At 51.8% G+C, this 16,858-nt stretch overlaps 1 protein-coding gene across 1 annotated transcript; it reads left to right on the top strand.

Moving 5' to 3' along the window:
* Window positions 1–274: 274 nt before the first annotated feature.
* NLRP8 (NLR family pyrin domain containing 8) lies at window positions 275–16,657 on the top strand. The gene is made up of 11 exons (XM_059877338.1): window positions 275–756; window positions 1,457–1,531; window positions 2,017–3,616; window positions 6,786–6,956; window positions 7,309–7,476; window positions 8,602–8,651; window positions 8,978–9,290; window positions 11,271–11,441; window positions 12,271–12,441; window positions 15,612–15,863; window positions 16,594–16,657. The coding sequence occupies exons 1-11, from the start codon at window positions 384–386 to the stop codon at window positions 16,655–16,657; spliced, it is 3,408 nt and encodes a 1,135-aa protein (XP_059733321.1). The 5' UTR covers window positions 275–383.
* The last annotated feature ends 201 nt before the right edge of the window (window positions 16,658–16,858 follow it).

The raw sequence follows: 16,858 nt of genomic DNA on the forward strand, positions 1-16,858 counted from the left end.
ATCCAGCACGTGACAGGCTTCACCGGTTACAGTGTTCGTCACTCAGTCATATCGCACCCTTTCGTGACCCCGTGGACTGCAGCCCGCCAGGCTCCTCTGTCCATGGGATTCTCCAGGCAAGGACACTGGAGTGGGTTGCCATTTCCTCCTCCAGAGGCTCTTCCCTGCCCAGGGATGGAACCCAGGTCTCCTGCACTGCAGGCGGGTTCTTTAGGTCTGGACCACCAGGGAAGCCTCCAGGCTCCATCAAGTCTAAATAAACCTCCTCCCCGGGATGGTGCTCTCACATTCTGTAACCTCATGTCTCCACAGGCTGCCTCTGTCTTCTCTTCCAGCTGGTCCCCTCTGCCCGCTGGTGCTGCAGTTCCCAACCCTGAGTGACCATGGGCGACATGAACTTGAGCTCTGACCCCTCCTCCTGCCCGTCCTCCCCTCTGTCCCCCTCTGGTGTCTCCCCTCCCTCGCTGGAGTCCTCCTCCTCCTCCACCCTCCCCTTCAGAAACGGAGTCATGCCTTTCATGCTTTCTGTAAGCGCGGAGCATCTACAAAGGTTCAAGCAGCTTTTGGTGGAGGAGAACCCCAGACCCGGCTGCAGCCCGCTCACCTGGGACCAGCTGAAGTCAGCCCGCTGCGGGGAGCTGGTTCATCTGCTCACTGAGTACTTCCCGGGACAACGCGCCTGGGAGATGGCTCGTGACATCTTCGCCAAGATGAACCAGACAGAGCTGTGTCTTCAGACGCAGAGGGAGCTGAACGGTGAGAGGGGATCTAGAACAGAGCTGGGGGTGGGCTTGGGGGCTGGAGAACTCAGCGCTTTCTCAGCCGCTCCTGTGGACCAGCTGAACAAGGGAAAGAAGTGGAGTGTATATGTGTGTGTGTGTGTGTACACACAGACATACACACACATGTACGGGCTTCCCTGACGGCTCCGTGGTAGAGAAGTCGCCTGCAATGTAAGAGACACGAGTTCTATCCCTGGGTCAGGAAGATCCCCTGGAGAAGGAAATGGCAACCTGCTCCAGTATTCCTGGCTGGAGAATCCCATGGACAGAGGATCCTGGCAGGCTACAGTCGATGGGGTCACAAAGAGTCAGACACGACTGAAGCAACTTAGCATGCATGCATTACAGCTTTTAAAACACTTTTATTCTAGAACTTCCCTCCCCTCCCCACCCTTTTGACATTGGCTTTACATTACGACTAAGCGACTGAATACACACACACAGACACCCTTCCCGGTACCGTCTGCCTCTGCACCGTTCTCACCTCCCAACATGGTGATGGAAGCCCAGGTATTTTCCTCTCCCTGCGCCAAGGAGATGAGAGGATGAGACTTGTGGATGGCCTGGCCGCCACTCTCCTTAAAGGCCCTGTTGCCTCTGGGCGGCTCTGTCTTTCTGTCCATCTTGTCATGCCTATGAGGCAGCCTCCTTTTTGTTTTTTTGGTCTGTTCCAGAAATTTTACCTAACTTGGAACCAGAGGCCTTGAGCCTGAGAAAGAGGGAGCTGACTTTGGAGGAAGATGAGTCTGGTACGTGCTGGCCCTGTGTAGACCCTGGCAGACAAGAGGCGGTGGGTTGGGATGAGATGCTGGCTTCCTGAGGTGGGGGGCACTGCAAACGGGTGTGCCCAGTGTCCCTTCTGTGAATCAGAACTTCAGATAAAGGAGCGCTTGTGAACTCATCTCAGGAGGAAGTCCAGCCACCATCCTTCTCTCTCTCGGTTGGATTCAGTCTTTTTTTTTCTTCGTAATTTTTTTTTTTTTTTGGCTGTGCCAGGTCTTAGTTGCGGCATGTGGGGTCTAGTTCCCTGACCAGGGACAAAGCCTGTGCCCCCTGCATTGGGAGGATTGAGCCTTAGCCCCTGGAACACCAGGGCTTGCAGGACAAGTGCCTCATCAGTGCACCTGTGTCCCAGAGCCTACGGTAGACACGGAGGCTCGTTCTCTGGTTGATCGGTTAGTTCTCACGAACAGCTGATGCTGGACCCTGTGTCTCCCCTGTCTCGTTCCTGCAGATAAAATTCGGGAGTACAAGGCACGTGTGATGAGTGAGCACTCAACCCTGTGGGACAGGACATCTTGGCCTGGGAACAACGTGGACTTCTTTTACCAAGAGCCCTGCAGAGAAGACACACTCCTGCAGTGTCTTCTTCTCCCCAGAAAGCCCCAAGGAAGACAGCCCAAGACCGTGGTCCTCCAGGGAGACGCCGGCGTCGGGAAAACCACCGTGGCCAAAAAAGTGATGCAGCAGTGGGCAGAGAACAAGTTCTACGCCCACAAGGGCTGGCTCGCTTTCTACCTCCACTGCCAGGAGATGGACCGGCCGGAGGAGCAGAGCTTCTCCGAGCTGATCGCCTGCAAGTTGTCCGGGTCTCCAGCTCTCGCGTCTAGGATCCTCTCCCACCCAGAACACCTCCTCCTCCTGCTGGATGGCTTCGAGGAACTAACCTTGACCCTCATAGACAGACGGGAGGACCTGAGTGAAGACTGGAGCCAGAAGATGCCAGGCTCCGTCCTCCTGACCAGTCTGTTGAGCAAAAGGATGCTCCCTGATGCCACGATCATCGTCTTCCTGAGGTTCAGCTTGTGGAAGACCGTGGGCCCCTTTCTGAACAGCCCCTCTCTGATCACCCTGATGGGCTTCAGTGCGCCTGAGAGATCCAGGTACTTCAGGTCGTACTTCAAAAACAGGCGCGATGCCGACGCAGCCTTGCGTTTTGCCATGGGCAACGCGGTCCTCTTCTCCATGTGCCGAGTCCCCGTCATCTGCTGGCTGGTCTGCTCTTGTCTGAAGCAACAGATGGAGAGAGGAAGCAGCCTGCCGCGGGCATTCCCCAATGCCACGGCCGTGTTCATCCACTACCTCTCCAGCCTGTTGCCAACAAGGGTGAGGCATGTCGTCGGCGAGACCCCCCAGGAGCAGTTGAAACGCCTGTGCTCCTTGGCTGTGGAGGGCATGTGGAAGAACCAGTGGGTGTTCAGTGAGATGGACCTCAAGCTGGCCAGACTGGACGACAGGGACGTCGAGGTGTTTCTCGGGGTGAGGGTCCTCCGGAGGGCGGTGGCTGGCGGGGACCTCATCGCCTTCGCCCACCCGAGCTTCCAGGAGTTCTTTGCCGCCCTGCTGTTCGTCCTCTGCTTCCCGCAGAGGCTCAGGAATTTCCAAGTGTTGGATCGCTTCCGCATCTTTCAGCTGCTCGCTCATCCCGGGAGAAGGAAAAACCACCTGGCTGGGATGGCGCTGTTCCTGTTTGGGCTGTTGAATGACACATGCGCCCTTGCTGTGGAGCAGCTGTTTGGGTGCAAGGTGTCCCTGGGGAACAAGAGGAAGCTGCTGAAGGTCGCCACCATGCCGCCCGACGGTGACCCCCTGACCCCGCAGCACGGGCTCCCCCAGCTGTTTTACTGTCTGCACGAGATCCGGGAGGAGGTCTTCGTGGGTCAGATCCTCCACAACCACCGTAAGGCTCTGCTGGTCATCAGCAAGATCAGAGACCTGCAGGTCTCCGCTTTCTGCCTCAAGTTCTGCCGACAGCTGCGGGAGTTAGAAGTGACCATCTCCTGGGCCGTCGCCAAAGCCACCAGCCTCTCACCAGGCCCTCTTCCTTCCCCCCAGTAAGTGCTCAAATCTCTCCTTCGGTGGGATTCGGGGTCCTGTTGGGGAGCCTTGTCTAGCATCTCCTGGGCATCAAGGGTGACCGCCTGTCGTGAGTTGATCCCTTGTGCACGGGAGTTTGTCTTATAAACAGGCCGTTCCAGTTTAACAAAAAAAAAGAATTGGTAGTGGTGGGCTCAATGGTGACTTCATTATCTGAACCCCAGAGACCGTCAGTGAACTAGAGAAACTTCGTGTATTTTTTTTCTCTCTCATGCAACTAAAGGAAGTCCTGGGTTAAATGTTGCAGAGCATGTGTTTAGTCATATTCCGAGTAATTCTGCTTGAAACAATATGGCTTCGTTGAAAACACAAGCAGGAAACCAGCATTTATGTCTCGGCTGGGGGTTGTCGTGAACATTTGGTACAGTTTCACTGACCCACGTGTCTAAGAGTGTGTGACATTCTAAACCTCCCATTATTGTTTAGTTGCTAAGTCGTGTCTGATTCTTTGCAACCCCACGGACTGTAGCCCGCCAGGCTCCTCTGTCCATGGGATTCTCCGGGGAAAACACTGGAGTGGGTTGCCATGTCCTTCTCCAGAGGGTCTTCCTGACCCAGGGATCGAACCCATGTCTCTTACATCTCCTGCACTGGCAGGCAGGTTCTTTACAGCTGACCCACCAAGGAAGCCCCAAACTGCTGGTGGAAAAGCATAAAATGGAAAAGAAAGTAACTCCTAAGCTGGGGGGAAATAACAGGACAGACACTATGCCTGGGGTTGCTGGGTTCCACTAAAATCAAGAAAATCCTGGAACAAAAAAGCAAGATGCACAGTTCACCTTCCTTCCTGCTATGCTGAGTGCCCTCCCCACCACGCACCTGGGGCTCCCTCCCATCTGTCACCCCTTCATTCTGTGGGGCTCCCCCCGTCTGTCCCCCTCACTCTGTGGGGCTCCCCCGTCTGTCCCCCTCATTCTGTGGGGCTCCCCCATCTGTCCCCCTCACTCTGTGGGGCTCCCCCGTCTGTGCTCCTCACTCTCTGGGGCTCCCCCGTCTGTCCCCCTCATTCTGTGGGGCTCCCCCATCTGTCCCCCTCATTCTGTGGGGCTCCCCCGTCTGTCCCCCTCACTCTGTGGGGCTCCCCCGTCTGTGCTCCTCACTCTCTGGGGCTCCCCGTCTGTCCCCCTCATTCTGTGGGGCTCCCCCATCTGTCCCCCTCACTCTGTGGGGCTCCCCCGTCTGTGCTCCTCACTCTCTGGGGCTCCCCCGTCTGTCCCCCTCATTCTGTGGGGCTCCCCCATCTGTCCCCCTCATTCTGTGGGGCTCCCCCATCTGTCCCCCTCACTCTCTGGGCTCCCCGTCTGTGCTCCTCACTCTCTGGGGCTCCCCCGTCTGTCCCCCTCATTCTGTGGGGCTCCCCCTCTGTCCCCCTCATCTGTGGGGCTCCCCCGTCTGTCCCCTCACTCTCTGGGCTCCCCGTCTGTCCCCCTCATTCTGTGGGCTCCCCCATCTGTCCCCCTCACTCTGTGGGCTCCCCCGTCTGTGCTCCTCACTCTCTGGGGCTCCCCCGTCTGTCCCCCTCATTCTGTGGGGCTCCCCCATCTGTCCCCCTCATTCTGTGGGGCTCCCCCATCTGTCCCCCTCACTCTGTGGGGCTCCCCCGTCTGTGCTCCTCACTCTCTGGGCCTCCCCCGTCTGTCCCCCTCATTCTGTGGGGCTCCCCCATCTGTGCTCCTCACTCTCTGGGGCTCCCCGTCTGCCCCCCTCATTCTGTGGGCTCCCCCTTCTGTCCCCCTCATTCTGTGGGGCTCCCGTCTGTCCCCCTCATTCTGTGGGGCTCCCCCGTCTGTGCTCCTCACTCTCTGGGGCTCCCCCGTCTGTGCTCCTCACTCTGGGGCTCCCCCGTCTGTCCCCCTCATTCTGTGGGGCTCCCCTGTCTGTCCCCCTCATTCTGTACACACTGTAATGTTTTCAGTCTCCAGGCACATGCTGTCCAGTGGGGTCTGTGATGGGGAAGAGTGAAGGTGAAGACCGGAGCCAAACCACTGAACACGCTGCTGTTGGGAGAGACTTTAGACTCTGTGCTCACCATGCCCTAATAGTAATAATGATACTTTCCCCTTATTCTGTTCCTTTATAGAGTTTTTTTCTTCCTTTTTAAAATTTTTACTTTATGTGTGGTAGAGCCAATTAACAATGCCGCAATAGTTTCTGGTGAACAGCGAAGGGACTCAGCCCTACATATACACGTGTCCATGCTCCCCCAAGCCCCCTCCCATCCAGGCTCCCACACAGCCCTGAGCAGAGTTCCCTGTGTCTACAGAAGGTCCTTTTTGGTTCTCCATTTTAATAGCAGCGTGTGCATGTCCATCCCAAATTCCCTAACCATCCCTTCCCCCCATCCTTCCCCCTTGCTGACCATAAGTTCCCAAAGAGTCAGACACGACTGAGTGACTAAAATGGACCATAAGTTCATTCTCTGAATAAGTTCAGTCTCTTTCTGTTTCATAAGTTCATTTGCATGATTTCTCTCTAGATCCCACATACGAGGGGTGTCATATGATACTTCTCCTTCCCTGACTTGCTTCAAGGCGTTTCTCCTTAATGACAATTTCATAGGCACACAGTAAGAATACGGTTTCTATCTGGCGACCTAATACCTGCCCGCATATAAATCCTGACTGATCACAGCGCAGCTCTCTCTCTCCCTCAGTCATGTTAAACTGTAAGTGGGGCCACAAATCTCCCTGGAATAGAATGAGAAGTCTCAGAGCAGTTCTGCTGGGCAACTCTGTATTTATTTTTTAAGTATGTATTTGGCTGCGTGGGGTCTGGGTGGCGGCAGCCGCTCCCTCCTTGCATCATGTGGGATCTCCAGCGCAGACGCTTCAGCTGTGCCTCCTGGGCTCAGTAGCTGTAACGCGGGGGTTTGCTGCTCTGCAGGCATGTGGGAGCTTAGTTCCCACCAAGGATGAAACCCACACCCCCTGCATTGCGAGGCAGATTCTTAATCACTGGGCCACCAGGCAAGTCCCCTGGGCCACTTTCTAAATGAGGGCATCTCAGGAAAGCCCCAAAGGGATCCACAATCATAAGCAAGTCCTGGGTTTGCTGGTAGGTTTTCTCGAGCTTAATAGCTAATGATGAGCTATTTTTTCTATTTTTTTTTTTTTTACTCCCACACAGACCAGAAGGCAGTGACTTGCGTTCTCTCTGGTGGCAAGACTTCTGCTCTGTGTTTAAGACACACGAGAGTTTGGAAGTCCTGACTGTGAGAGACAGTGTGATGGACACAGAGGCCGTGGAGACTCTTGCCGCAGCGCTGAGGCATCCCCACTGTAACCTCCGGAAACTGATGTGAGTGCCAGTCAGCCTGACCTCAGTGTCGGCCGCTCAGTCGTGTCCAACTCTTAGCGACTCCATGGACCGAAGCACGCCGGGCTTCCCTGTCCTTCACCATCTCCCAGAGCTTGCTCAAACTCATGTCCATCGAGTCAGTGATGCCATCCAGCCATCTCATCCTCTGTCTCCCCCTTCTCCTCCCGCCTTTTCTCTTTCCCAGCATCAGGTTCTTTTCCAAGGAGTCAGGTCTTCACATCAGGGGGCCAAAGTACTGGAGCTTCAGCTTCAGCATCCATCCTTCCAGAGAGTGTTCAGGGTTGATGGGCTCGTAGGACGCTGTGATAACTGACACCGCTTGCTTCCTCAGCTTTAAGCGTGTGGGCTCCCTCGTGGTGAGTGAAGGCATCATCAGAGTTTTGGTGGAAAACCAGTACCTGAGACACTTGGAAATACAAGACACAGAAGTGGGATGCCAAGTGATAGATGCTCTCTGCAACACCCTGAAACACCCATGGTGTTTTCTGCAGTTTCTCAGGTGAGGCCCGAGGCGCGGCGGGGACAGGACGCCGGCACCCAGGGCGCTGGTCGCAGGCTCAGTCTGGCTGACGTCTCACTGTGTGCAGTTGCTGCTCGTTTCACCCAGCTTTCTTCTCTTATCAAAGTGTCATCGATTTACAATATCGTGTTAGCTTCAGGTGTACAGCACAGCGATTCCGTTCTGCAGATAGATTTTTTTTTCAGATTCTTTTCCATTATAGGTTATTGTGAGATATTGAAGATAGTTCCCTGGGCTATGCTGTGCTGTGCTAAGTTGCTTCAGTCCTGTCCAACTCTGTGCGACATCATGGACTGTAGCCCACCAGGCTCCTCTGTCCAGGGGGATTCTCCAGGCAAGAATACTAGAGTGGATTGCCGGGCCCTCCTCCAGGGGTTCTTCCCGACCCAGGGATGGAACTGGTGTCTCCTGCAATGGCAGGCGGGTCCTTAACCTGGGAAGCCCTACAGTTTCCTGTGCTATAGAGGAAACCCTTGTTGCTTCATCTACTTTATTGTTTAATTGGACTATAGTTGCTTTACAATGTTGTCTTTGCTTCTGCTGTACAGCAACGTGGTCTATTCTGGACATAATCTGTCCTGAACATAGACCTGTTCATCCCGGACTCCTGATCTCTGCCTCTCCCCATCCCTTTCCCCTTTAGTAACTGTGACTTTGTCTCCTATGTTTGTGAGTCTGTTTCTCTTCTGTAAATAAATTCTTTCATGTTATGCTTCAGATTCCACATACAGGTGATACCAAAATGTCTGTGTTTGACTCACTTCACACAGTATGATCATCTCTGGATCCATGTCTGTTGCTGCAAATGACAGCCTTTCATTCCTGTTTGTGACCGTTCACTCAGCTTCTTTTTTAAGATGATGGTCTCATGCATGCACGCACTGTGAACCGCTCACCACCATCAGGCTAATTAACCCCTTGGCCGGCTCACAAGCCGCCATTTAAACACTTGAGATCAGCTCTGTTAGCCACGTCCGTGCACACGGCCCTCGAGTTAATCACCATCAGCAGATTGGACCAGTGATCTCCAGAGTTCAGTCACCTTATAACTGGGGGGTTGCGCCCTTAAACCATCATTTCCTCCACCCCGCCCCCCACCTGCAGCCCCTACTCTGTCCGCTGGTTCTTCATCCTGAAGGTGGTTTGGCGGATAAGTGTGGAAAGAAGGTGTGCTCGAGGGCAGGCGGAGTCCCTGTCTGGGATTAGAGCCCCACGGTTACCCCACGCCAGTTCGTCACGGCCCCGCGTGTGTTGTTTTCTATTGTACTAGTGAAAGTCACTCAGTCAGGTCTGATCCTTGGTGACCCCGTGGACTACACAGTCCATGGGATTCTCCAGGCCAGAATCCTGGAGTGGGTAGCCTTTCTCTTCTCCAGCGGATCTTCCCAACCCGGGAATTGAACCGGGGTCTCCCGCATTGCAGTGGATTCGTTACCAGCTGAGCCAGCAGGGAAGCCCGTTTTCCGCTGGTGATGTGCAGTTCAGATGCTGAATGGATGCGGGTTCACCCAGGGAGGATGGAAGCCCCCTCCCGCGGCTCTCGGGGAGGGACGAGGGCCGAGGAGGATGCGAGGTCGGGTGGCTGGGGGCACCACACCCCCGGGAGCTCAGGGCTGCTGTCGCTGTGACTCCCGCAGGCTGGAAGGTTGCCCGTTTGACCCCAGCAACGGGGCTGACCTCACCAGGAGTCTCAAGAGGAACATCCACCTGAAGACCCTGATGCTGAGACGTGGCTCCCTGGAGAGGGGCGAGGAGTGTCCCCCGGTGCTGGCGCCCCAGCTGGAGAGGCTGTCGTGAGTCTTACCGGGTGCCGTGCTGTGCCTCAGACGGTCGGGAGACGGAGGAAAACAGAAAACGGGGGAGAGTGCATCACGGAACAAAGCAAAGTCTTGTGGTTGTTAATGGTGTGGGGGGGACAGTGAAGGGTCGAGAGAGAGAGAGAGACAGATAGACAGACAGAGAGACGGACAGAGAGACAGAGAGACACAGAGAGAGACAGAGACAGACGGAGAGACAGGGAGACAGAGACAGATGGAGAGACAGACAGACAGACAGAGATAGAGAGACAGAGACAGATGGAGAGACAGACAGGGAGACAGAGAGAGAGAGACAGGCAGAGACAGGGAAAGACACACAGAGAGAGACACCGACAGACAGACAGAGATGGAGAGACAGACAGGGAGACAGACGAGAAGGCAGGGAGAGGGCGAGACAGAGACAGACAGGGCTCTCACCCAGCACGTGTCCGCACCGGCTGCCCCTGGAGGTAGAAGCACAGTCATCCTGGCGCGTCGTCAGCCCCTCTTCGCACTGGAACCTCGCCGGCACCATCTTCCCTCCTCACGGGTGACCCTGGCCCCGGGACCCCCGCCCCATCTGGAGGTGGGCTCAGGCTCCCTACCTGTGTTTGCCGCGGCACGGCCACACATGGACCCCGACCCGGAGCACGGGTCTGCAGGCCCTTGGGCTCTTGAGCGGCCTCATCAGCCGTGTGTGCTTTTCCCAGTCAACTGACGTCTTCTGTGTTTCGTTGTTTCTACAGGCTGTTCCTTTTTGGTGCTGGGTGGTAACATGTATGAACGCGCAACAGTTTAAGTGTCTGTCTTATCTGCCGCTGAGGCCTGAGCTGTTCACACACACACACACACACACACACACACACACACACGTAGAACTGCCATGTCACGGAGAGTGCTTATCTTCAGGCTTACCAGGCTCATTTCCAGACCACACGTACCAATTTGCAGTCCCACCTGCGGTGTGTGTGAAAATCCGCCCGCACCAAATTCTCATCAGACTCTTGTTACTGTTACAGCTTTGGCCCATCTGTTGAGGAGAAAATGACATGCTGCTGTTTATGTGTAACTCAAGCACTAGATTATTTTTTAACTGAAGTATAACTGACTCACAACCTTAGTGAGTTTCCGGTGACCTGGTACTTTCTAACTCACAGAACGATCACCACGCTAAGTCCAGTGATCAGCTGTCACCACACCGAGTGATGACAACATTAGATACTTTCTTTCCTCCATTTTCTTCTTTTAACGTTTATTTTATTTTATTTATTTGGCTGAGCCGGTCTTAGCTGCAGCACGTGGGACTGACCTCCCTGACTGGGGATCGAACCTGAGCCTCTGCACTGGGGCCGTGCAGGCTTAGCCACCAGACCACCAGAGAAGTCCCAGCAGCAGACACTTTCTCATTTACATCTGCCCTCCCTCGCTGTGGATGAAAACGCTTTCAGAACCATCCTCTCCACCTTAGCTGTTTTCTTCGTCTGCTTTTGGCTACATGGCATGTGGGAGGTTAGTTCCCCCACCCAGGATCAAACCCGTGCCCCTGCAGTGGAAGCGCAGGGCCGTAACCACCGGACCTCCAAGGAAGCCGCTGCATCTTAGCTTCTCTAACACCAAGGCCTGCCTTACGTCTTCAGGGCACCTTTCCATCTTTCTGTAACTTTCTGAGATGTTGTCTCTTCCCATGTCATCTCCATAAATGTCTTCACTCTTAGAGTCCCTGCTGCTCGCTTTCTACCCTCTTCATCCCTCTCTAGAACTGTTTTCTTGATCCACAATTCCTTCTCACATCACGACCCCCAGTCCTCTCCTTTAAACCCGGGAAGCCCTAAGAGGTGGTCACAGAAGTGGGAGGAGACGTCTGCCTTTAGATCGGAAGCCCAGATGGAAACCGTTGAGTCTCAGCAGGAGACCAGGAGAAACCCAGTCAAGGGAACAAATTAAACTGCATCCCGACTGTGAGTGTCTCACCCACAGGCTGGAGAATTGTGACCTCACGCCGCTTTCCTGCGAAAGTCTTGCCTTTTCTCTCGTGAGTAACCAGAGTCTGACCCACCTGAGCCTGGCAGAAAACGCCTTGCAGGATGACGGGGTGAAGCAGCTCTGGAACATCTTGCAACACTTTCCGTGTCCTCTGCAGAGGCTGGTGTAAGTCCCTAGACTTACTAGCGGTGTGCTCTCTGGAACTCCCTGGGGAAGAATAGGGCGGTGGGGAGAGACTGCCCTGTGTATGTTATATGTTCCTTTACGCCACGGATTGATCAAGCGCCTACTGCACGCGTGGCTTTGTGCGGATACTGGAAGAAAGCGTAACAGAGAGGAGGATGGCAGTGGTTTCAGTTTCAGGGGCAAACTAGCTAGGGACAGAGTTCTCAGATTATGTGCCGGGCGACCCAGCGGGGAATTGCAGAGGCACGGCTTTGGGAGATGTCAGAGATGCTGACGTCTTTTCATCACTGCAGGAGCTATTAGCTTGAGGCAGTTCCAACACCAGATCATGCTAAATTCCTTTCAGCGATGCTGTGCATGTGTGCTAAATCACTTCAGTAGTGTCCAACTCTTTGCAACCCCATCTACTGCAGCACGCTAGGCTTCCCTGTCCTTCACCGTCTCCCGGAGCTTGCTCAAACTCATGTCCGTTGAGTCAATGATGCCATCCAACCACCTCATCCTCTGTCGCCCCCTTCTCCTGCCCCCAGTCTTTCCCAGCATCAGGGTCTTTTACAATGAGTCTTCCCTTCACATCAGGTGGTCGAAGTATTGGAGCTTCACTTTCAGCATCACCCAATGAATATTCAGGGTGGCTTCCTTTAGGATTGACTGGTTTGATCTTGCTGTCCAGGGGACCCTCAAGAGTCTTCTCCAGCACCACAGTTCGAAAGCATCAATTATTATATTTAGGTAAAGCTGTTGTACAAAAAAAATACAAAAGGCAGAAAAGAAGCTTAAAGGCGTTTGGTTGGGTGTTTCTTTGCAGGCTGAGGAACTGCGCCCTGACCTCCGAGTGCTGTCAAGATATAGCATCTGCTCTTGATAAAAATAAAACCCTGAGAAGTCTGGACCTCGGCGCTAACAGGCTGAGGGACAGCGGCGTGGTCCTGCTGTGTCAGCCCCTGTTGAACCCTGACTCTGGCCTCCAGGTTCTCGAGTAAGCTGTCCCCATTGCTTCCTTTGCGACCCGGGGTCTGTAAAATTCTCAGGGTAGAATGTGGGGACGTGTTTTGCATTGCTGGGATTTGCCATCCATTTGGGTAGAGGACTTAGAAGCTTCAGAGCAGTGGTTCTCAGACTGTAGTCCTCAAATATTGTTCAATTGCTCGGTCGTGTCTGACTCTGTGACCCTGTGGGCTGTGGGGCTGTGTGTGTGTGTGTGTGGTCGCTCAGTAGCATCCGACTTTGCAACCCCATGGACTGTAGCCTGCCAGGTTCCTCTGTCCATGAGATTTTCCAGCAAGAATACTGCAGTGGGTTGCAATTTCCTCTTCCCAGGGATCTTCCTGACCCAGGGATCAAACCTACATCTCCTGCATCGGCAAGTGGATTTTTTATCACTATGAATGTTTTTGTCTGGGAAGTTGTTAGAAAGGCAAATTCTTGCATCATTTGCCTGCATGTGTCTGGTTTATCTCATTGAGCATTATGCCCTCGAAGTCCACCCAAGTCATCACAAACGGCAGGGTTTCCTTCTGCTTTGTGGCTGCGACGTGTGCTGTTGTGTAAACGTGTGACAGCTGCTTCTTCACGGCTGCGTAGTATTCCACGGTGTGTGCATACCACACCTTCTTTATCCATTCATCTGGCGATGGGCATCTAGGGTGCTCTATATCATGGCTGTTGTAAACAGTGCTGCTGTGAACATGAGGTGCAGATAACTCTGATATTCTCATTTCTATTTCTTGGGTCCATACCCAGACGTAGGGTTGCTGGATCACGTGGGCCCTGCACAGCCTGTCTCACAAACACCTCCCATGATTCCCAGGAATGCTAGGGTTTAAGGACCATCATTCCAGGAAAAATTCTTCCATTCAGTGAAACATAAAGAAAATGTGTTAGTTTTAGACTAATACCTTAGCCTTAGATGGAGTCTTCTGAAATCAGTGTTTATGCTTAGGGACTCTTTTCTCTGTATATAATTCTTTCTTCTCTTATAACATCTCTATGCCAACATCATACTAGTCAGTGACTTAAAAGGATCTACCCTATTTTTAATTGTTATAGTGGCTACTCCAGATATTTGGAAAAGATTTAAAAACATCTCTTCTCCAGTAACAAAGGTTGAAACTTTTTTAGACTTATTTTTTATTCATTTTAAATTTTGTATTGGAATTGATTAACAATATTGTGTCAGTTTCAGGCACACAGCAAAGTGATTCAGTTATGCATATACAGTTTTTCTTTTTTTTTTTTACCTCTTTCCTACCTGCATTTTCTGCTCACTATTGGTATGATCTGGGTTCTAAGTCTAGATCTTTTTTTCCCTCAGATATGTGAGCTTTTGTTTTTTTTTTTTTGAAGTACAGTTGCTTATCATATTACACTAGTTTCAGGCATACAGTATAGTGATTCAGTATTTTTACAGAGTCTACCCCATTAAACATTATTATAAAAATGATGACTATAATTCCCCATGTTGTACAATACATCCTTGTTACTTACTTATTTTATACTTAATAGTTTGTCTCTTTTAATTCAATTAGTTAATTTTCCCCTTTTTCCATCTCCCCCTTGTTAACACTAGTTTGTCTTCTATATCTGTGAGTTTTCTTGTTTTGCATATTTACTCACTTGTGTGATTTCTTATATTCCACATGTAAGTGACATCACTTAAGTCTAGATCATTTAAATCACTTTATGTTACATCTTTAATTCCTAGGATTAATCCTGATAATGGATTTCATTTTTGTTGATAATTAACTACTCGAAGGGAATTCACTGCAGGTCACAATTCTTTTACTCCAGAAATTTAGTCTTGGATTTAAATATTGATTCATCTCCTAGGTTGAGTGAAGTATATTTGCAAGTATGGAATACATTTCCAGGTAACCATAAGTGAAAAAAAAGAAAAAAAAAATATATATGTATATTTGAATCATTTTGCAGTACAGCAGAAATTAATACAACATTGTAAATCAACTATATTTTTAATAAGTAATCTATTTTTAACTTTTTTATTTTGTATTAAGGTATAGCTGATTAACCAGAGAAGGCAATGGCACCCCACTTCAGTACTCTTGCCTGGAAAATCCCATGGATGGAGGAGCCTGGTGGGCTACAGTCCATGGGGTCGCTAAGAGTCGTACACGACTGAGCGACTTCACTTTCACTTTTCACTTTCATGCATTGGAGAAGGAAATGGCAACCCACTCCAGTGTTCTTGCCTGGAGAATCCCAGAGACGGAGGAGCCTGGTGGGCTGCCATCTATGGGGTCGCACAGAGTCGGACACGACTTAGCGGCAGCAGCAGCAGCATAGCTGATTAACAATGTTGTGATAGTTTCAGGTGAACAGTGAAGGGACTTGGCCCTAACATAGATATACATGTATCTATTCTCTCCCAAATTCCCCTCCTAACCAGGCTAACACATAGCATGGAGCAGAGTCCCCTGTGCTACACAGTAGTTTAATTTTTTAAAACTGCTACTATATATACAACAGATAACCAGCAAGGACCTACTGTGTAGCACAGAAGAACTCTGCTCAACACTCTATAACCTAAACGGGAAAAAATTTTTTAAAGAAAAGATACATGTACATGTACAAGGGAATCTCTTGGCTGAACACCTACAACTAACACAACATTGCCAACCAACTATGCTCCAATATAAAATTTTTAAAAGGAAAGTAAAACTTCTGTTGTTGAATCACTAAGTTGTGTCCAACTCCATGCAACCCCATGGACTGCAACATGCCAGGCTTCCCTGTCCATCACCAACTCCCAGAGTTTGCTCAGACTCATGCCCATTGAGTCGGTGATGCCATCCAACCAGCTCACCCTCTGTCATCCCCTTCTTCTCCCGCCTTCAGTCTTTCCCAGCATCAGGGTCTTTTCCAATGAGTTGGCTGTCCTTATCAGGTGGCCAAAGCACTGGAGCTTCAGCATCAGTCCTTCCAATGAGTATTCAGGACTGATTTCCTTTAGGATGGACTGGTTGGATCTCCTTTCTGCCCAAGGAAGTCTCAAGAGCCTTCTCTAGCACCACAGTTTGAAAGCATTAGACTATTCAGAAGGAAATGAGGTATTCCGGCCACAGTATGCCTTCCGGGCTGTGAACAGCTCGGCTGGCCATCGCTCAGCCGCGGCCTGTTTCCCTCCCGCAGGCTGGAGGAGTGCCAGTTCACCTCCATCTGCTGCCCAGCCCTGACCTCCGTGCTCCTCCACAACCGGACCCTGCGGTACCTGGACCTCAGCGGAAACGGCGTCGGGCTCCAGGGCGCCAAGCTCTTGCAGGACGCCGCCCTGAAGAGGGTGCTCCGCCCCGAGGTCGTCCTGTACGTCCCGCCGCTTCGGGTGCGGCAGCCACAGGCCTGGGAGGGAAGGCGCCTCGTCGGGAGGGCGACCCTGGGCCCGAGGTGCTGCTGGCGGAGGTGGCCACATCCTACACCCCTTTGCTGGGGGTCTACAGTTCCCTCATGGGGCTGCCACACCCCAACTCCTGCTTGTCTGTGATGAGAAAGTGGACCCGGATACTCCGTCTGCTCTTTTTTTTTTTTTTTGCATTTAAAAATTTTATTTAATTTTTTTTTACAATAGGTCCTGTAGGTTATCTATTTTATTTTTTTAAATATTTGTTTATTTGGCTGCTCAGGATCTTAGTTGTGGCATGTGGGATCTAGTTCCCTGACCAGAAACTGAACCTGGGCCCCCTGCACTGGCGGCACAGAGTCCTAGCTGCTAGACACCGCCAGGGAAGTCCAGTTATCTATTTTAAACATAGCAGTGTATGCATGTCCTCGTCTACCAGGTGGCTCAGTGGTAAAGAATCTGCCTGCAATGCAGGAAACCCCAGTTTGATCTCTGGGTAGAGAAAATCCCCGGAGAAGGGAATGGCAACCCACTCCAGTATTCTTGCCAGGAGAATCTCATGGACGGAGGAGCATGATGGGCTACAGTCCATGGGTTCAGAAAGAATCAGACGTGACTTAGCATGTGTATGGGAAGTTGGAAGACTCTGGGCTCGCTGCAATCATTCCTTTGATGTGCACCTCAGCTCCCTGGGACCAGGATCCTGTTTTCACGTCCTGAGTTTCCTCAGGGCTCACCGTGGGGAGTGGGTGCAGTCTGATGGCTGCTGGACGGCAGCTGTTCCTTCCTGAGTTCCCTCGGGGCTCACCAGCTCACCTTTGGCTGTACCTGCAACCGCTGATGCCTGTGACATCCTTTGTTTACTGATCCGACAGGCAGTATTCCATTTATCCATCTCCTGGGTGCTAAAGTTCTATTCTAGAGGATTTATGTATTTTTCCAGGACTGCAAAAAAAAAAAAAAAAAAGGCATACACTGATTCTTATCTTTCACAGGAAGAAGAAACAAAGCAATGGAGTGGACATGATGAGAAGACTGGAGG

This window comes from Bos taurus, chromosome 18 (assembly GCF_002263795.3).
Source record: "Bos taurus isolate L1 Dominette 01449 registration number 42190680 breed Hereford chromosome 18, ARS-UCD2.0, whole genome shotgun sequence".
Classification (NCBI taxonomy): domain Eukaryota; kingdom Metazoa; phylum Chordata; class Mammalia; order Artiodactyla; family Bovidae; genus Bos; species Bos taurus.